Source organism: Hyla sarda, chromosome 3 (genome assembly GCF_029499605.1).
Source record: "Hyla sarda isolate aHylSar1 chromosome 3, aHylSar1.hap1, whole genome shotgun sequence".
NCBI lineage: Eukaryota > Metazoa > Chordata > Amphibia > Anura > Hylidae > Hyla > Hyla sarda.
Window position 1 is genome coordinate 293,570,939 of NC_079191.1, and position 21,683 is coordinate 293,592,621.

Below are 21,683 nucleotides of genomic sequence, written 5' to 3' on the forward strand. Positions count from 1 at the left end.
CTTTGTACTGTTTAAATGTTATCGCTGACCCATCAGATTTGTATTTTTTGAAGGCTATTTTTGTTGTTGTTTATTGCTCTTTTAACATCATGTGTCAGCCATGTAGGATTTAGTTTTAATCATTTATATTTGTTCCCCTTTGGTATATATTTAGATGTATAGTTATTTAGAGTTGATTTAAAGATGTCCCATTTACCTTCTGTATCAGTATTTGACAACACCTCCCCCCAGTCTATGTCCTGTAGTGCAGCCCTCAGCCCAGGGAAGTTTGCCTTTTTAAAGTTATATGTTTTTGCCTTCCCCGCCTGTCTTTGTTTTCTACATTTTAAGTCAAAAGTAACTATATTGTGGTCGCTATTACCAAGGTTTTCCCGCACAGTTACATTACCAATCAGCTCTGCGTTGTTGGAAATGATCAGATCAGGTTTGGAAAACCTTCAGTTAGGTTCTATTACATGACTCAGTATTTTCCAAACATTGTTCCTCCAGCTGTTGCAAGACTTCAACTCCCAGCATGTACTGGGAGGTACGCAACTACAACTCCCAGCATGCCGAGACATCTGTTTGTTGTTTGGGCATGCTGGGATTTGCAGTTTTGCAACATCTGGAGGGCCACAGTGATCTCCAAACTGTGGCCCTCCAGATGTTGCAAGACTACAAATCCCACCATGCCTACACAGTAATAAGCTGTGTGGGCATGCTAGGAGTTGTAGTTTTGCAAGATCAGGGAGGACTACAGTTTATAGATCACTACAAAGTGATCTCCAAACTGCAGCCCTCCAGCTGTTGCAAAAAAGCTGTCTGGGCATGCTGGGAGTTGTATTTTTGTATAGTGGTCTCAGACTGTAGCCCTCCAGATGTTGCTAGGCAACTCACGGGCTTCCATAGGTTCCAGGGAGCCGCATAGCCGTCCTCCTATACTGCTGCCTGCTGCCACCACCGATCGCTGCCCGCTGCCACCACCAATGGGTAAGTGGACTTTGGCGCCCGGTCCCTGTCGGTTTCCCATTCTGCCCCGCCTATTGTGGGTGGGCAGAAATGGGAAACCGAAAGTTAACCCCCCCCCCCCGCCCCCCGATCTGCTGTTGGTTGTCGCTTCTTGACGACCAATAGCAGGGATATTCAGGGGGATCGCGGACAACTGCCATCCCCCTTATATTCCAGGTCGCCGGGTCACCATAGACGTGTATGACCCAGAATCAGCGCAAATCGCAATTCACCTACGATTTGCACTGATCTGATGACCCCCCTGGGCATTTCCGTGGGGTGCCTGCAGATCGATATCAGCAGTCACCCCGGTCCGGTCCCTGCCCGGCGCGTGGCGGGGACCAAAATTCCCATGGGCGTACAGGTACACCCGTGGTCCTTAAGAACCAGGGAGCGAGGGCATACCTGTACGCCCATGGTCCCTAAGTGGTTAAAGAGAAATACCTCCCTCTTAGAAATCTAACTTAATTTGAACAATTATTATTATCTAGCATTCAACCTAAGCAGCGCAGTTTGTCTTAAGTGTCTCAACTTCATTGAGATTGCACGTAGCCAGTCTCCACCACATTTTATTGCATCTTGGGCCAAGGAATTGGATAGATTATTCACTGAAGAGGAGATAGCCTTAATACTGCGTCATTCACATGGGTTTTCACATTGCATCAGGCTCCAAGAATCACATTACAAGATATTATCGCGCTGGTAAAGGACCCCTGAGTTCTTGTATAATTACAATCTATCGGATTCGAACCTCTGTTGGAGATGCACACAACACGTAGGGACTCACCTGCACATTTGGTGGTCATGCCCTGTAATAGCTTCCTTCTGGAAGGAAGTTGATGATATGATTAATTCTATTGTCAAAACCAAATTTTCCTCTGGACAGGTTTTGATAAATCTCCACCATTATCCCTCTCCCCCCTCCCTCCCTTCTCCCTTTACCTGGTACTGGGAGGTCTGCTGCTCAAGTAAAATTTTTGTTTAATGTTCGTTCATTCTGCACCTCATTCTCTGAATGGCTTACATTTTGTATTTGTTGTTCTTTATTTACTGTACAACTTGCTTTTACTACTTATTATTTGTTCCAGGCAGCTGCGTCTGCCCTATGCTGTTTGTTTGTGTTGGTTCTAGTTTGAAAAATAAAACACATATTTGATTTTAAAAAAAGCATGTGATGCTCTTTTAAACTCCCATGGGGCAAGTAACAGGTGTGGGCAATATAAAAATCACACCTGAAAGCAGATAAAAAGGAGAGAAGTTAAAGGGGTACTCCGGTGAAAAACTTTTTTTTTTTTAAATCAACTGGTGCCAGAAAGTTAAGCAGATTTGCAAATTACTTCTATTAAAAAATCTTAATCCTTCCTATACTTATTAGCTGCTGAATACTACAGTGAAAATTATTTTCCGTTTGAAACACAGAGCTGTCTGCTGACATCATGAGCACAGTGCTCTCTGCTGACATCTCTGTCCATTTTTGGAACTGTCCAGAGTAAAAGGAAATCCCCATAGCAAACATATGCTGTTCTGGACAGTTCATAAAATTGACAGAGATGTCAGCAGAGAGCACTGTGCTCGTGATGTCAGCAGACAGTTCTGTGTTTCAAAAAGAAAAGAATTTCCGCTGTAGTATTCAGCAGCTAATAAGTACAGAAAGGATTAAGATTTTTTAATAGAAGTCATTTACAAATCTGTTTAACTTTCTGGCACCAGTTGATTTTAAAAAAAAAGTTTTTCACCGGAGTACCCCCTTAACTTAGTCTTTGCATTGTGTTTCTGTGTGTGCCACACTAAGCATGGACAACAGAAAGAGAAGAAGAGAACTGTCTGAGGATTTGAGAACAAAATTAGTGGAAAAATATCAACAATCTCAAGGTTACAAGTCCATCTCCTGAGATCTAGATTTGCCTTTGTCCACAGTGTGCAACATAATCAAGAAGTTTGCAATCCATACTTTCAGGGATGGATTAATGTGCGGCCTTAATCTGTGAGTACTAATTTCCGACGTAAGAAAATTCACACCAGGCCAGGTTGGTATGGGTTCTCTCCTCGGTACCCCAGGGAGTTCTGTTTATTACAGGAAGTAAATTTGGTTTTTACATACGGAGAAAAAGGGGAGGGTAAAAGGTAAAATTATGCATCGTTCTGTATGCTGATTGGTCCTTTGAGCGTGGCGTAGCATAAATCATTATCTTGCAAGTCCTCTTAGCTTAAGATTTCAGCATCTTTCCACACAGTCCTATGTTTAAAAGTCTTGTATCCATTGTCTCCATCTCAAGGCTCTAGTCTTAGTTACAGGCAAAGCGATAAGATTAAATGTTTTGCATTTAGCATTCTGATGTATCTGGGTTAAAGGGTAAGGGAACTGATATTTTTCCAGCAGAAATGGCATTTTAATATTAATATATTGATCAGTCATTAGAAACATAAGGGTCATCCCCATCAATGGCACTGTAGCAAACAAGTTCCAAAGATATTCAAGCTGTCCTGCAGGCTCAGGGAGCATCAGTGTCCGGGCGAACTGTCGACATATAAATGAAATGAAACGCTATGGCAGGAGACACAGAAGGACCCCATTGCTGACACAGAGACATGAAAAACAAGACTACATTTTGCCAAAATGAACTTGAGTAAGCCAAAATCCTTCTGGAAAAACGTCTTGTGGAGAGATGAGACCAAGATAGAGCTTTTTGGTATAGCACATCATTCTACTGTTTACCGAAAATGGAATGAGGCCTATAAAGAAAAGAACACAGTACCTACAGTGAAATATGGCGGAGGTTCAATTATGTTTTGGGTTGTTTTGCTGCCTCTGGCACTGGGGGCCTTGAATGTGTGCAAGGCATCATGAAATCTGAGGATTACCAACAGTTTTTGGTTCGCAGTGTCAGAAAACTGGGTTTACGTCCAAGATCTTGGGACTTCCAGCAGGACAATGACCCCAAACATACAACCAGCAACCAGAAATGGATGGCAACAAAGCAAGGGAGAGTTCTGAAGTAGCCACCAATGAGTCCATATCTAAAATTGAACACTTGTGGAGAGATCTTAAAATTGCTGTTGGGAAAAGGCGCCCTTCCAATAAGAGAGACCTGGAGCAGTTTGCAAAGGAAGAGTGGTCCAACATTCCGGCTGAGAGGTATAAGAAGCTTATTGATGGTTATAGGAAACGACTGATTTCAGTTATTTTTTCCAAAGGGTGTGCAACCAAATATTAAGTTAGGGGTGCCAATAATTTTGCCCAGACCATTTTTGGAGTTTGGTGTGACATTATGTCCAATTTGCTTTTTTCCTCCCTTTTTTGGTTTAGTTCCAATACACACAAAGGGAATAAACATGTGTATAGCAAAACATGTGTTACTGCAATTCTTTTCTGTGAGAAATACTTCATTTTCTTGAAAAATTTCAGGGGTGTCAACATTTACGGCCATGACTGTATATACTGCAGTGCAGGGGACCATTAAAGAGCGGCAGGCTGCATCTATAAATTATAAAGAAGGATGGCAACGGGTGTCAGAAGTACAAGTACTACTACTCCCATCATGAAACAGTGTGTTCCATGCTGGGAGTAGTAGTAGTACTACCTAAAAAAAAAAAAAATGAAAAACACAAACACACTACATTTTTATCATTGTCGGCTACATATTTAGGTCACTGGCCGCCCACATAAATTGATCCCTGTTTTAAAAATTAATAAAAACTTAGTTATAAAAAAAGATACATTTTGTTAGATACAATTTTTTCCATCACTACTGTATCTTTTTTTTTTATTTACTTTTTATTTTTTTATGGTACCCTACGAAATTTTATTAAAAAAGCTATCTCTTTTTTGGATGCTAAAGTCCCAAAAAAGAATAAAAACCGCCTGCAAAAACACCAAAGTTAAAGGGGTATTCCAGGGATTTTTTTTTTATTTGACTATGCTACAGGGGCTGTAAAGTTAGTGTAGTTCATAATATATTGTCTATACCTGTGTGTGTGACGGTTTTCTCACAATTCTTCTGTGATTTTCACCCCAATATTTATTTTTAACAGCATACAAAATTACTGTTGTCTCAGATTTTTCCCAGGTTGCAATGTGGCCGAGACCTGACTCATTCAGCTGATGACAGGGAGCCTGTCTGCTTTAATGGGTGGAGGGATCGCTTTGTGGGGGAGAGAGGTCAATCTGCAACTAATGCAACAGCTGTAGGCACCCTGATTGAAAACCACAGATCTTTTGAATGGATGCAGCTTATTTCTGTTTCAGTGGGTGGGGTGGCTGATATGTGGGAGGGAGGAAAATGGATTTGTAGTGGGGATCGACCGATTATCGGTTTGGCCGATATTATCGGCCGATAATCGCAATTTTGGACATTATCGTTATCGGCAATTACCTTGCCGATATGCCGATAATGCCCTGGCCAGAGACGACCTGCGCCGCCGCTGCCCCATTGCCTCCCCCCATCCTCTGGCCACATGCCGCTGCCCCATCGCCTCCCCCCCATCCTCTGCCCACATACCGCCGCCGCCCCATCACCTCCCCCATACTCTGCCCACATACTGCCGCCGCCCCATTGCCTCCCCCCATCCCCGGGTATAATAATTACCTGTTCTCAGGGTCCACGATCCTTCTGGCTCCTGCGCTATTGCTGTGCTCTGCGCTACGTAATGACGAGTGACGTCCCCAACGCGACGTCACCGTCAGTGCGCACAGTGACAGTGTAGGACGCCGAGGGAGCCAGAAGGATCGTGTTCCCACGGGAACAGGTAATTATAACACCGGGGATGGGGGGGAGGCAATGGGGTGGCGGCAGTATGTGGGCAGAGGATGGGGGGGGAGGCGATGGGGCAGCGGCATGTGGGCAGAGGATGGGGGGGAGGCGATGGGGCAGCAGCATGTGGCCAGAGGATGGGGGGAGGCAATGGGGCAGCGGCGGCGGTATGTGGGCAGAGGATTAGGGGGAGGCGATGGGGCAACTGTGGTGGTTAGACTCAGGACCCCAGGACAGGCAGGGGTAGAGAAGCAGGTGGCGGCGGTGTCTGGCACCTCAAAAGCCGCTGCAGTTAATTGATTTAAAGCACCCGCTTTAAATCATTGATCTGCAATGGCTTCTGCCCCGCCTGGGGGGGGGGTTTGAAATAGCTGATAAATTATGCCGGAATATCGGCCTGAAAGGTGACAGATTATCGGTATCGGCCCTAAAAAATCGATATCGGTCGATCCCTAATTTGTAGTCAAGAAAGAAAAACAGGAAATACCAGTTCACAAAAAGCTAGCCACAGTGTTATGGTAATCTCACAACATAGCCATTTAGCCCCAAGACAAGCATAGATCCTTCCTAAGCCATGTCCATTACTGTCTGGCAGGTACGCACTAAAATCACCTTGTGGTGGGTAACCCCTTTAAAACCCACATTTCATTTTTCTTTCAATTTCAGGGGAAAGAATGCCATAGGCTCAACATGCTGCGACTTTGCAAAACCGGAGTTAAAAAAAAGTGTAAAATTGGGCCAAAAAGATTTAAAAAAAATGGCAAATTGAAAAACGCAAAGTGGAAAAAGAATTTTCCGAATTCTCATTGATTTACAGCTGACATCTGGCCTCCATGGGGGCCGTTTTGGTTTTTTTGGGGGGGGAAAAAACGCAAAAAAAAAAAAGTTGAAACAGCCTAAATGCATCTGTTAACGTGCTAATAGGATAACATGTAGAGACGTCTGCAGGCTCTGTTGCTGCATCTGGTTTTTTTTTTTACAGGATGCAGGACGGAGCCTGTTGCACTTTTTATTTAACTTTCCTAGTGCATCTTTTACCTGATGCGTCTTTTCTCGATAGGGTATTATAAGAAATGTGTATTCCCCAAATTTCCCCTATTTTGGCATCCGTTGGCAGTGTAAAGGCTGGGCTACCTTCAGCCTCTAAAAGGAAAGCCAATCTGATTGTTGGGCAAAGCAGCCAATCTGCTTTTTTGGTTGCTCGCCCTGAGCCCAAAATAAAAAAGAAATAATCCGCTCTGCTCACTCTCCATTCCCTATCTCTCTGGAGGATGGTCCGGTTCCGCTTCAAACTTCAATCTTTCTCGGCCCCCTTAACTCTTTTGCTTCATAACTCCCTCTTCCCTCCGGGCCTGCGATCCTCTGATTTTCGGTGGTGGTCTGACCAGGGTCTCCGCTGTCGCTATGACTTTTTGGTGAGGGGTCGCCTTCAGATGCTGGAGGAATTTCGTTCTCGTTACGACCCTCCGGCCTCTGATGGTCTCCGAATCTTGCAGATCTTTTCTACGCTCTTTCCCCTCTTCTCTTCCGTCTCCTTCCTTCTCTTCTACTCTATCTGATTTTGAGCGTGTTTTTAAATACTCTCCTACTCGAAGGGGAATGTTGTCTGTAATCTATAGTCTCCTGAACTCTCCCCCACCCGATACTAAATTGCCTTTTATGAGAAAGTGGGAATCTGATTTTCGTACTACACTATCCCTCGATGCATGGCACTCCTGTTGTGATTCTCTTAGCAGGGGTAGTTGGCAGGTCTCTCTTACTGAGACCTCTCTCAAGATTTTGCACAGAACATATCTTGTTCCCACGCGACTACACAGGTTTTTTCCGACCTCCTCGCCGCTCTGTTTCCGAGGCTGCGACCATCTGGGCTCCATGTACCACACTTGGTGGTCTTGTCCAATTGCTAGATCCTTTTGGACGGGCATGATCCATATGATCAGGGAGGTCACTGAATTTCCCTGCCCGCTCCAACTGGCCTTCTGCCTTCTCAGCAAGCGGCCTAGCCGCATGGCTTATAGGTTATTTCGCTTATCCCAATTTATTTTGATGGCGGCTCGGGTTCATGTGGTGGGGAGATGGAAGGCGCCTGACCTCTCACTGGAGAGAGTGATTGATAGAGTCAACACCATTATGTTGTCTGAAAAGTTGAATGCTATGAGGGACGATGTGGTCTCTGTATTCGAGAGGGTGTGGGACCATTGGATTTCCTCCAAATACTGTCCTGACATGCGTTAGACTTTGTCGTTATATTGAAACACATGTTCACTTGCTGTCTACCTGTTGTGCTGGCCTGCCCATGTATAATCCATTTTTTTCTGTCTACCGTATGTATACACCTGGAGGGTTAACATATATGTTAGCTGGAGTAGGTTTACCGACGGCAGTATGGAAAAGGAGTTTGGAGTAAGATATGGGGTCATGATGGTTATATGCGCTTTGTGTAGGACAGTAGTATCTAATAGCTAAAGGATAGACTGTTAGAATAGTGTTATTTGTCCTTAGAAAGGGCTAAAAGGAATGGTATCTGTCCCTATAGCTGGCAGCCGGCGGGATGCAGAAGCCGTTCATTGAGCACAGGCTGGTAGCTTCCCGATGTCCTGATTTAACAATTTAGACAGATCCCCCGGGTGTCACTTCTGATGCCCTTTGCGATTCTACTATATAATCTATAGAAGCGGGCAGTACGGCCGCACTTCTCTGCTCCCCTGCACTTTACTCTGTGATGTGAAGTTCTCTTCACATCACAGATTCATATTTCCCACGGAGAGCAGTGATTAGCCAGATGGTGTTGGCCAATCACCGCTCTTAGCAGCATATACAAATCTTTCATGTGAAGATAACTTCACATCACAGAAGGCAAGGGACCAGAGAAGAGCGGCCACCTGCCAGCTTCTATAGCTTATACAGGAGGATCTCAGCGGGTGTCAGGAGTGACACCTGATGTGATCTGTCCTTAACTGCAGGTACTGCTGTTCCCAACATGGAGCACACTCTGCTCCATGCTGGGAGCTGTAGTACCTGCATTAAAAGACAGATCGCAACGGGTGTCAGAAGTGAGACCCGGGGCGATCTGTCTATTAGTACTGGTACTACTAAGCCTTATTAAACACATAATTAAAATTAATTACTAATAAAAAGTTTCACTAAATTAATTATAAAAAAATAACAAATTTTTACAATTAAATGGCTCTTTTAGAAATTTTTTATATTGTCAGCTACATTTTTAGGTCCCTGAACGCTTACATAAATTGGTCCCTGTTTAAAAATTAATAAAAATTTCATCCTAAAAAATATAAATTTCGTTATAAATATAAATATAATATAAAAACGCCAAAGGGGCCAAAAATGCAATTTCCACACAAAGGCAAAAATGCCAGAAAAAATGCAAGGAAAAAATGACAAATGCAGGATAATGCCGCGGCGTTTTTTCTGGTGTTTTTTTCTTTTTTTTGCATTTTTTTGTATTTTGTATTATTTTTTTTTGGGACAGAAAAAGAAAACAAGTGGAAACTTAGCCTTATTGCTATCGCTGGCCTCCCCTTCATCTTTGCTTTATTGGTATGGAGACCTGGCTTTGCTGATTAGAGATGGTGAGAGGATCTTCATTCTTCCTAAACATTAGCTCACTTTGCTGTTTTTGTGGTAACAGGTAAACATTGACTTTACTCAGAGATGTGTCAGCAGTTTTGCAATTCTTTTAAACATGATCACAACAACATTTTTATTAAGGACCAAGGACGTACTGGTACGTCCTTGGTCCTGCTCTCCTGATATAACGCGGGGTTACACAGTAACCCCGCGTCATATCACAGCGGGCCCGGCATCATAGTGAAGCCGGGACCCGCCTCTAATAGCGCCGCGCACTATTAACCCTTTAGCCGTGCGCTCAGAGCTGAGCCGCGCGGCTAAAAGTGAAAGTGAAAGTTGCCGGCTAGCTCAGTCGGGCTGTTCGGGATAGCCGCGGCTAATCGCGGCATCCCGAACAGCTGACAGGACAGCGGGAGGGCCCCTACCTGCCTCCTCGCTGTCCGATCGCCAAATGACTGCTCAGTGCCTGAGATCCAGGCCTGAGCAGTCATGCGGCAGAATCGTTGATCACTGGTTTCTTATGAGAAACCAGTGATCAATGATGAAGATCAGTGTGTGCAGTGTTATAGGTCCCTATGGGATCTATAACATTGCAAAAAAAAAGTGAACAAAAAAGTTAATAAAGATCATTTAACTCCTCCCCTATTAAAAGTTTGAATCACCCCCCTTTTCCAATAAAAAAAAACACAGTGTAAATAAAAATAAAAATAAACATATATGGTATCACCGCGTGTGGAAATGTCCGAATTATAAAAATATATCATTAATTAAACCGCTGGGTCAATGGCGTGCGTGCAATAAAATTCCAAAGTCCAAAATAGTGCATTTTTGGTCACTTTTTATATCATTTAAAAATGAATAAAAAGCGATCAATAAGTCCTATTAATGCAAAAATGGTAGCGTTAAAAACTTCAGATCACGGCGCAAAAAATGAGCCCTCATACCGCCCCATACATGGAAAAATAAAAAAGTTATAGGGGTCAGAAAATGACAATTTTAAACGTATTAATTTTCCTGCATGTAGTTATGATTTTTTCCAGAAGTCCGACAAAATCAAACCTATATAAGTAGGGTATCATTTTAATCGTTTTTTCTTCAATTTTGTCACACAATGATTTTTTTTTCCATTTCACCGTAGATTTTTGGGCAAAATGACTGACGTCATTACAAAGTAGAATTGGTGGCGCAAAAAATAAGCCCTCATATGGATTTTTAGGTGCAAAATTGAAAGAGTTACGATTTTTTAAAGGCAAGGAGCAAAAAAACAAAAATGCAAAAACGGAAAAAACCCCGGTCCTTAAGGGGTTAAAGATCATGGGGAAAAAAAGTGCAAATCAGAAGATTACATGAGGGGCGATATCGGAAGATCAAGTCATTGCTAATAAATTATACTAAATTTGTTGGGCAATTGGTAGCCAATAAAGGCATTGGGAGAGGGGAGAGGAAAAGGATAACCGAGGGGATTGGTGGATTAGCCTGGTAGCAAAATTGAGAATGAATTAGAAGGGAGCAAGAAGGAAGGTCACCAAGGAGAATGTTCCAGTAGTCCAAGTGGGAGATAATGAGGTCATGTACCAGCAGTTTAGTTGAGTCAAAGTTGAGAAAAGAGTAGATTTGAGAAATGTTTTTGAAATAGAGATGGCAAGAAATAGTACGGGCCTGGATGTGCAGAATCAGAGCAGAATTGAAGGGGGCCTCAAAGGCAGCAGAGAGTGGAGCCATAGACTGTAATCGATGGTGCATTTGGGGGGGGGGGTATTTTGAGTCTAATGGGGTCATTAACTAAAGCTTTTGCACCTGTAACTAAGGCTCACACAATCCATTTAGACTGGCTAATATACCCAAGTCGTGACATTTTACTAGTGCATATACTTGTGCTGTCCTCACCAGAGTTGTGTGTTTAGGGAAAAAGGGGGAGTGGTTTCACTCTCATGCCTTTGCATGGCATATTTATGTAGTGCTACTTTTTAAAAGTCTAAATTGTGCAGAGCCCACTCCTCCTCTGACCACTAGCTGTGCATTGTTTACTTACTATTGTTTACTAAACAAGCATGTTAACTAATCTGTGGCTTGGGTGCAGAGCTCAATGAGTGATTTCGACCCTAAGCATCCAGAAAGTGCTGGAAAGATATGTTCCTACATTACATTTTTAATATGCACCATGTAATTAGCCAGAATTTACCAGGAGTATCCCTGTTCGTAAATTCTTGGATAGCTGCTATGTGCGCAAAGTAAGTGGGCCACCAACATTACCCAAAAGATATATGACCCTCTAAAACAGTGGTTCTTAACCTTGTTGGAGGTACTGAACCCCTCTTAATTGGAAAAATAAAATATGATTTTTTCAAATTAAAAACATAGGAGGTATATATTTAAGTATATATATTTATACATAGGTGAACAAAATGAACAAAACCATTAAGAACAAAGAACAAAACCATGAAAACATGATTTTCACACAAAAACATAATGAATATTTACTGCAAATCAGTGTGACTTCTGCTGTTGTCTTTCTGAGACCAGTTCAGAAATGCGCAGCTTTACCTTGGCAAGTGCCACTCTCATGTCATTTTCGCAACAATGGCAGTGTTCCCCCACTTTAGGCAGGCAGTGTTCCCCCACATTAGGCAGGCAGTGTTCCCTCACATTAGGCAGGCAGTGTTCCCCCACATTAGGCGGGCAGTGTTCCCCCACATTATGTAGGCCAGTGGTCTCCAACCTGCAGACCTCCAGATGTTGCAAAACTACAACTCCCAGCATGCCTAGACATCCAATGGCTGTCCGGGCATGCTGGGAGTTTAGCTTTGCAACATCTGGAGGTCCACAGGTTGAAGACCACTGATGTAGGCAGTGTTCCCCCACTGACATACAGCCTCCAGCCATATACAGTGTATGGCTGGAGGCTGTATGCCTGTGTACTGCCCACTTCAGTGCTCTGACCACCGCTCCGGCTATAGCAGTAGGTCTCGGGACCGGTGGTCGGAGCACCGAAGAGGACGTGCCGCTGGTCACTTACCAAGCTGGCCAGCGCGCGTCTTCCTCCTTCTCTATCCTCCGGTCCTCGGCGCCTTTCTTTTCCATGGGTGCACGCACGGGACGTCAGTGACGTCCCGGTGTGCACTATGTCCCGGCGGCCCTGCATTTTTAAACTTAATGCAGGGTGTTAATAGTGATGGGGGGAATTGCCCCGTCGCTACAGGATGGGAAAACACCAGCTCTGCTCGGGGCCCCTGGCCAGCTTGGGGCCCCAAGCAATTGCTTGGTTTACCTGTCCTGTTGCGACCTCCCCCGCCGAACCCCCGGGACTGATTCACCTGACCCCTGGGGTACGATCAAACCCAGGTTAAGAACCACTGCTCTAAAAGTACCCTCTGGGTTTTCACCCTTTTATCCTGCTCCATGATGCTGAAGCTGGTGTTATCTGTCAAAGGGAACCAGGTTGCTTTTTGAGTGTGGTCTTAATGCAGGTAGCTGGTGACACAGTGAACCCAGTGATACTGGTTCAGGCAACCATAAGTAAGAGTCCAGATGTAGGTAACAGACAGGATGACACTGACCCAAAGAAAGCAGAAGTATAGGGTCCAGACACTGGCATGGATGGTCAGCAGCCCAGGAAAACATGGGGGGGACAGCATAAAACAGAAGGACAGGCAGGAGTTAAACCCATAATTTTGGTGCAGAAGGTCAGCAGTGCTAAGCAATAGCAGGAAACTCAGCTCAGCCAAGTATGGGTTAAACAGTCAGAAACCGAAAGCAGAACCTGAAAGTATTGCAGATCAGCAGCCTGGAGTTTCAGTGGGTGATACAGCCCAGCAACTAGATCAAAACACTGGAGCAACAGATCAGCACTGAAGAATTTAAACAGGTACATGGTGAGTAAATTAGTTATAGCAGAGCTCGTAGGGGGAGATTTATCAAAACCTGTGCAGAGGGAAAGCTGCTCAGTTGCCCATAGCAACCAATCAGATTGCTTCTTTAATTTTGCACAGGCCCTTTTTAAAATGAAATAAGCGATCTGATTGGCTGCTATGGGCAACGGCACCAATCTTCCTATGCACAGGTTTTGATAAATCTCCCCAAATGTGTTTAGGTAGAAGTATAAATGGATGCCGGCTTAAATCAGGCTCTGATAACTTCAGGATCTCAAAGAATACAAACTAACTATAGCTATGGATTTATACAATATTGCTAAGCCATCAGAAAGTGGATGAGGCAGGCTTAAATAGGAGATACTAAGCAAAGACTGGGGTGTAAGGGACAAAGAGAGTGCATATATACCCGCTCTATGTTTACATCTCAGAATTTCCCTGATTCCACTGCAGCAGAGTCCTGTTGAATTCAAGATGTTCAGATGTTTCTGACATGGAAATGCCATTTTCTGTGTCAGCAGAAAGAATAAACCTGTTCCTTCTTTCTGCGGACTTCGCACAGAATGCATAGCCGTCTAAGAGACTGTGTATTCCTGTGCAGTCCTAGCACCGACGCCTGCAGTCTCCAGAATTTTCTGCGTGGAGATTCCGAAGTGTGAACATGTGTGGGCAGAGCAGGAAGACCTTGGATGAAGAAGCAACATTGGGAGTGGCCAGGAACAGAGAGTGGAGCACAGACAGAGACTTGAGGCTAGGTTTCCATTTGTTTTTTTTTGTACACCTAAAAAAACGCCAGCAAAAACACCAGAAAAACTGCCACAGGTTTTTCCTAAGTTTTGGCAGTTTTTCTGGTGTTTTTTCAGGCGTTTTCCCTGGTGTGTGGAAACAACTAAATTTGTCCCCTGTTGCAGTTTTCTCACTGCCTTCAGGTACCACTCTGTGGGTCGGATGCTGAGCGCCGGTCCACAGACTGTAAGGAGATGAGGAGTGATGTACAGCATCACTACTCACCTCCCTGGCCATATAGTATACAGGGGGGCATAGTGTACCCGTGTATACTATACAGGCGCTGGGAATCCTGTCACCAGATTGACAGGACTCCCTGCTCCTATAGCCCCTTTGGGCGGTATACAGAATATACAGCTATCTATAGATAGCTGTATATAGTGTATACAGAACAGGAGGTCCACTTCCCCCCCTCGTTTCTGTCACTGCCAGTCCGTGTAGCTCCACCCCCTAGTGATGACGTCATTAGGGGCAGAACTACATACATATTCAGGCTAGTCTGAAGCTCTGTTCACATTGCCCGTTTTGGATAATGGGAACAGACCCTTCTGCCAGTGTCTACCCAGACAGGGAGACTCCAGCTGTTGCTAAATTGCAACTCCCAGCAAGCCCAGACAGCCAAAGGCTGTCTGGGCATGCTGAGAGTTGTAGTTTAGCAACAGCTGGAGGCTCACTGTTTAGGTAGACATTGCATTATGGGCGCTCTCCCCTGCAGAGAGTGCAAAAAATGTCCTAACCTATTTTTTTTGTGTTTTTTTTTCTTCTTGTTACAGATCCGTGTATGCAGAGGATTACGACGGATTCGATGGATTACGATGGATGAACTTTATTTTTTTAATTTTAATAAAATGGTTAGCGAGGGCTGTGGGGGAGTGTTTTTTAAAATAAAATATTTTTTCCAATGTGTTGTGTCTTTTTTTAATGGTATATTCAGGCTTAGTTATGGAGGCTGTCTAATAGACGGAATCCATGACTAAGCCGGGGCTTAGTGTTAGCCCCAAAAACAGCTGGCGCAAACCCCCAATTATTACCCTGGTACCCACCGCCACAGGGGTGCCGGGAAGAGCCGGTACCAACAGGCCCGGAGCGTCAAAAGTGGCGCTCCTGGGCCTAGGTGGTAACAGGCTGGCTTTATTTAGGCTGGGGAGGGCCAGTAACAATGGTCCTCGCCCACCCTGGTAACGCCAGGCTGTTGCTGCTTTGTTGGTATCGTGCTGATACTGAATATACAGGGAACCCTATGCGTTTTTTTTTTCATAAATAAAAAAAAAAAAAACGCATAGGGTTCCCCCTATTTTCCCCCGCCACTTTTGACGCTCCGGGCCTGTTGGTACCGGCTCTTCCCAGCACCCCTGTGGCGGTGGGTACCAGGGTAATAATTGGGGGTTAGCGCTAGCTGTTTTGGGGCTAGCGCTAAGCCCTGACTTAGTAATGGATTCTGTCTATTAGACAGCCTCCATAACTAAGCCTGAATATTCAATAAAAAAGAAAACACAACACATTGGAAAAATTATTTTATTTTAAAAAACACTCCCCCACAGCCCTCGTTAATCATTTTATTAAAATATAAAAAAAATCCTGTTCATCCGTGGTAATCCATCGAATCCGTCGTAATCCTCTGCACACACGGATCTGAAACGAGAAGAAAGAAAAAAACACAAAAAAAATAGGTTAGGACATTTTTTGTGCTCTCTGCAGGTGAGAGCGCCCATAATGCAATGTCAAACCTAAACAGGGAGCATCCAATTGGTGCAAAACTACAACTCCCAGCTGTCTGGGCATGCTTGGAGCTGTAGTTTTGCAACAGCTGGAGTCTCCCTGCCTGGGTAGACACTGGCAGAAGGGTCTGTTCCCATTATCCAACACGGACAATGTTAACAGAGCCTTATACCCTTGCCAGCCTGGATTGCGTCTGTAGCTCCGCCCCTAATTACACCATCACTAGGGGGCGGAGCTACACGGACCCGCGGGGATAGCTGCATATAGTGTATACCGCCCAAAGGGTTAACCTACACTGCCCAGCAGTGTAAGTTAACTCTTTCCTTGCTGGGCTGGTGTATAGCGCACAGCTGAGCAAGGGGTTAAGTGAGCCAGCAATGTGTATACTGTATACACATTGCAGGCTCACTGTAAGTTCTTGCTGGGCAGTTTCTGATTGAAAGAGCTTTATTTTCCGTTCAGTCATTACAAGTCATACAATAAATTACAGTCACACAAAGCATGATAGTACAATACACAGCAAAGGTTCCCTAAGCTATACATCGCACACCATGCTACTCTAACACTCAGCTCAATCCTGTAATAGAAAGGCACAAGAGATCGAAAAACAAAACAATACAATCTGTGATCGGGGTAGGGGTGTGGGCGACTATGTGGGGGTGGGGGGGGGGCGGATAACAGGGCCAAACTGCTGGGCTGTATCTTCAGGGAGACATGGGAGAAGGAGAGGGGTCTTCACTCCTCTTCTTCCTCATCAACGGCTGGGCTGTCCATGATGGAATAGTCTCTAAGCAGGTTCTTGATGAACCTGCGCCAGTCCCGGATGGACATGCTTTCCCTGTTGATCATGAGGCGGTTCCTGGCAAGCCACACTGCGTCCTTAAAAAAAGGACTTGCTGGGCAGTATGTATAGGATGTATATCTACTGCTCAGGATCAGCTGATCTCCCGGCTCTGTAGCCTTGAGAACAGCTGATCCCGACAGTCACTTTGATCGCAGCGGGTGCCAGGAGAAGTGACATCCGATGGGATCTGTCCCTTACTGCAGGTACTAATACTCCCAACATGAAGTGCACTCTGCTCCATGCTGGGAGCTGTAGTACCTGCATTAATAGACAGATCGCAGCGAGTGTAACTCCTCCTGACACCTGCTGTGATCCTCCAGTATAATGTATAGATGTGGCCGGCTGCTCTCCTATGGTCCCCTGCACTGCTGTATATATACACATATTCCTATTTCCCACAGAGTTGTGATTGGCTGGAACCATCTGACCAATCACAGCTCTCTGCGGGAAATATGAATATGTGTATATATACGTCAGTGCAGGGGACCATAGAAGAGCGGCCGCTCTATACATTATACAGGAAGATCGCAACGGACCCCAGCGATCTTTCAATTAGTACAGGTAACTACTACTCCTATCATGGAACAGTGTTTTCCATGCTGAGAGTAGTAGTACTACCTAAAAAAAATTTAAAAAAGTGAAACATGAAACACACACACTACATTTTTATTATTGTCGGCTACATTTTTAGTGCCCTACCCGCGCACATAAATTGTTTAAAAATTTATAAAAATTTTGTTATAAAAAAGATATTTCGTTAAATACTATTTTTTCCATCACTACTGTATCTTTTTTATTATTATTTTTTAATGGTACCCTACTAAATTTTAATAAAAAAGGTATCTCCAACACTTTTTGGGATCGCTAAAGTCCAAAAGAGAATAAAAACCGCCTGAAAAAACGCCAAATTTAAAACCCACATGGCGTTTGTCTTGGCGTTTTTTCACTCCCATAGACATCTATGGGAGAAAAACGCCAAGATTTTCCCGAAAAAAACGCCAAAGTCTCGACAAGGGGTCGTTTTTTAAAAACTGCCAAGGAGCCCAAAAACGCCAAAAGGATTAAAAAAAACGCCAAACTGAAAAACGCCAAGTGGATTTGGCATTTTGCAGTTAACTATTGACTCAGCAGCTAACATCTGGCCGCAGCGTTTTTTCACAAAAAAAACGCCATGCGGCAGAATGGGCATTTTTATTGGCGTTTTTGTAAAAAAAACAAAACAAGTGGAAACCTTTCCTGATGGTGATGATTTTTTTATTAGTTATATTCTGACGGTTGCCCACCACCAACATTACATATAGGTCTTGACCTTATATTAAACATTAGCTCGCTTAGCTCTGTTTGTGGTTACAGGCAAATATAGACTTTACTCAGAGATGTGTCAGCAGTTTTGCAATTCTTTTAAACATGATCACAAATGCTTGACTTGTTAGTGTAATCTTATTGCAGTTTAGAGCGCACAGCAAAATTCAAGATTCAAGATCATGGAAAAAAGTGCAAATCAGAAGACAATTTCTATTATTGGCGGTGGTTTGGTAAGTAAAATTTAAAATCAGGACTAAAAATGATTTCAATTTCTTCTTTTTTTACATTAAGTGTTGTTTGTGGACATCTTGATAGAAGTATCACAATACATGAATAAACATAAATTATTTTACACATACTTACAAATGGATTTATTGAAACAAATGTATACTCTGATAAATTAGTTTATAACAACCATAATATATGTATGTGTTTAACAAAACAAGTTAATATACAATATTTAAACAGAACCAATCACATTTGACATGCCGCTTGATCTACTAACATCATATTATAAAGCAGGAGGAGCTGAGCAGATTGGTATATATCTTTGAGAAAAAAAACTTAGGTATGACATTTATTGATTGAAATCTCTTATCTTTCCATGCTTTGGAGTTCAGTGAATGATCCTGTCATTGGCAATCTACTCAGCTCTTCCTGCTTTATAACATGATTCTGATAGATTGAATAACATTTTCATGGTGACAGATTCCCTTTAAAATAGACCTTATAGTCTACGGACAATGGGGGAAGAGAAGATTTATCAATGGTTGACACCAAAAAACTTGTTCGAAAAATGGTAAATATTTTCACATTGCTCTAAACTTTTCTGTAAAGTAGTATCAAGCATTGATAAATATCCTCCCCCCCCCCCTTCTTGATATAGTTTTACTTTCTGTCCAGATATAGATTTAATGTACAATACTGTAGGTTATCACAGAAAAGAAGACTTTGGGAGTTATTTATTAATACTTGCATGCCAGTAAAAGTGATGCTAATTTGTAACTTTTTGACGCCAATTTTTTGGTGTAAGCATTCATAAATTCCCTTTTATTTTCTTTCACGACATTGGCACAAACACTTGAATGCAAACACACAAGGAGGAATTTATCATTGGTTTTGCCCTGTTTTTGTGGTGATAATTTGTTGCATGATTAATCTCAGTTGCTGTTAAGAGGCTTTTAATTGTGACTTTTGCTTTAGAAGTTTATTTTTTAACTGTGTAGCTATGTCATAGTCTGGTTAACTTTTTATTATGGGGGATTTTCACAGATCTACACCAGCTTTGACATGGCTTACAAAACTGGCTGTGGACAACATTAGTAAAAAGTCACACATTTTGGTGCATTGGGTTAAAAAGTCGGTGAAAAAGTCACAGAGGAGGAGCCGTACAAAGTGATGTACTAAAGTGTAATAAAATAAAAAAAAAGAATAAAAAAAAGTGGCATAAAACTATCAAGTTAACTATGCCACTCCATCGGGGGGATTTATCAAGGGTAGTTTAGTTGAAAGGTTGTTCTACATCTTTATTTTGTGTAAGTGCACCAAGTTTATTAAATGGTTTAGGGCATGTGTTAAAGGGGCATTCCAGGCAAAAATATTTTATCCCCTATCCAAGGTGTCTGATCGCGGGGGGCCTGCTGCTGAGACCCCCCGTGATCTCCCAGCAGCACCCACATTCTATGCTGAATCTCCAGTTTCAGAAACCTCCAGGTTTCCGGGACTGGGTACGTGACGTCACGCCATGCCCCCTCCATTCATGTCTATGGGAGGGGGCAATAGGGGATAAAATGTTTTTGCCCGGAATACCCCTTTAACACATGCCCTAAACCATTTAATAAACTTGGTGCACTTACACATTACCACCACACAAAATAAAGATTTTGTTTTATGCCACACTAAGCGGTACGAGACTTGAATGTTGCAGAAGTTATGTTTATTTTTTTTGAGACTCTATAGGGGCCCAGGACTGTAAGAGACCTTTAGGTTGCCGCTCTCCCTTTTATTCCCACCAGTTCATTGGTTTCTCAAGATGAACAACTGATCACTTGCCAGATCCCAGGGTAGAAAACTTTCCCTTTCCACTGATAATTCATCAGCTACTAGACTTAATAATAACCAACAGACCTGACAGAGTAACTAATGTGCAGGTAGAAGGACACCTAGGAAATAGTGATCATAATATAATACATAAAACTTGTTCTGCAATAAGGGAAGGGGGGCGAGGGGCCACAAAAACAATGAACTTTAGGAAGGCAAAGTTTGATCAACTCAGAGAAGCCCTTAACAATATAAAATGGGATAATGTCCTCAAAAACAAGAATACTGACGTATATACCTTATGGGAATAAAAGGATCAGGAATAAAAGAAAACCAATATGGATGAATAAAAATGTTAAGGGGGCAACAAATGACAAAAATAAAAGCATTTAACTCCTTAAAGACGCAGTACGTATATTTACGTCCCGCGCCGCCTCCCGCAATGACCCCGCGTCATATGGGTTGGTCCCGGCATTAACGACCAGGACCCGCGGCTAATACCAGACCGATCGCATCCCAGCAGCTCAGTCGGGCTGTTCGGGACCTCCGCGGTGAAAATGCGGCATCCCGAACAGCTTGCAGGACACCAGGAGGATTTCTACCTGCCTCCTGTGTGTCCGATCGCCGAATGACAGCTCCGTGCCTGAGATCCAGGAAGGTGCAGTGGAGCGGCGATAACATTGCATGGCAGTGAACAGTGTAAGAAATCAGTGTGTTAAATGTTAACATCAGTGTTCACATCAGTGTGTGAAATGTATAACATTGCAAAAAAAAAAAAGGGAAAAAAATTGTTAATATATGTGATTTAACCCCTTCCCTAATAAAAGTCAAAATCACCCCCCTTTTCCCATAAAAAACAAAGCAAAACTGTGTAAATAAAAATAAATATAAACATATGTGATATCACCGCATGCGTAAATGTCCAAACTATAAAAATATATTGTTAATTAAACCGCAAGGTCAATGGCGTACACGTAAAAAAAATTCCAAAGTCCAAAATAGTGTATTTTTGGTCACTTTTTATACCATTAAAAAATTTATAAAAAGCAATCAAAAAGTCTGATCAAAAATGATACCGATAAAAACTTCAGATCACAGCGCAGAAAATGAGCCCTCATACATCCCCATATGAGGAAAAATAAAAAAGTTATAGGGGTCAGAAGAGGACATTTTTAAACATATACATTTTCCTGCATGTAGTTATGATTTTTTCCAGAAGTAAAACAAAATCAAACCTATATAAGTAGGGTATCATTGTAATCGTATGGACCTACAGAATAAAGATAAGTTATAATTTTTACCAAAAAATGCACTGCGTAGAAATGGAAGCCCCCAAAAGTTACAAAATGGCATTTTTTCTTCAATTTTGTCGCACAATTATTATTTTTTTCAGTTTTGCCGTGGATTTTTGGGTAAAATGACTAATGTCACTGCAAAGTAGAATTGGTGGCACAAAAAATACGCCCTAATATGGATTTTTAGGTGGCAAATGGAAAGGGATGTGATTTTTAAAAGTTAAGTTAAAAGTCCTTAAAGCGTACCTGTTATAGTGCCAAAAAAAGAAAAAAAATGAAATGTTACTCTGAACCTAATCCTGATCATGTGCATAATTTTATGCGTCTTGGATCTATATATGCAGAGATATAAGCATTTATCTGGGGAGTAACTTTTTCATTGTGCAGGTTGGAGGGGGCGTGTCTCACTGTCTCCCTCACAGTGATGATTCATCTGCTCTGAGTCTCCAGTCAGCCAATCACTGCACTCTACTCTGTAATCCTTTCCTCTCTGGTTTCA

At 42.9% G+C, this 21,683-nt stretch overlaps 1 protein-coding gene across 2 annotated transcripts in view; it reads left to right on the plus strand.

Moving 5' to 3' along the window:
- Nucleotides 1-13,167: 13,167 nt before the first annotated feature.
- Nucleotides 13,168-21,683, plus strand: part of KMO (kynurenine 3-monooxygenase) — a 622,272-nt gene continuing 613,756 nt past the window's right edge. Inside the window, exons 1-2 of one of the 2 annotated variants that reach the window (XM_056566897.1) lie at nt 13,168-13,198; nt 17,994-18,079. In XM_056566897.1, coding sequence (XP_056422872.1) covers nt 18,029-18,079 — 51 coding nt within the window. In that variant the 5' untranslated portion in view covers nt 13,168-13,198; nt 17,994-18,028. Of the gene's footprint in view, nt 13,199-17,993; nt 18,080-21,683 lie in introns of those variants that run through there. The other variant, XM_056566902.1, reaches the window with a different exon arrangement.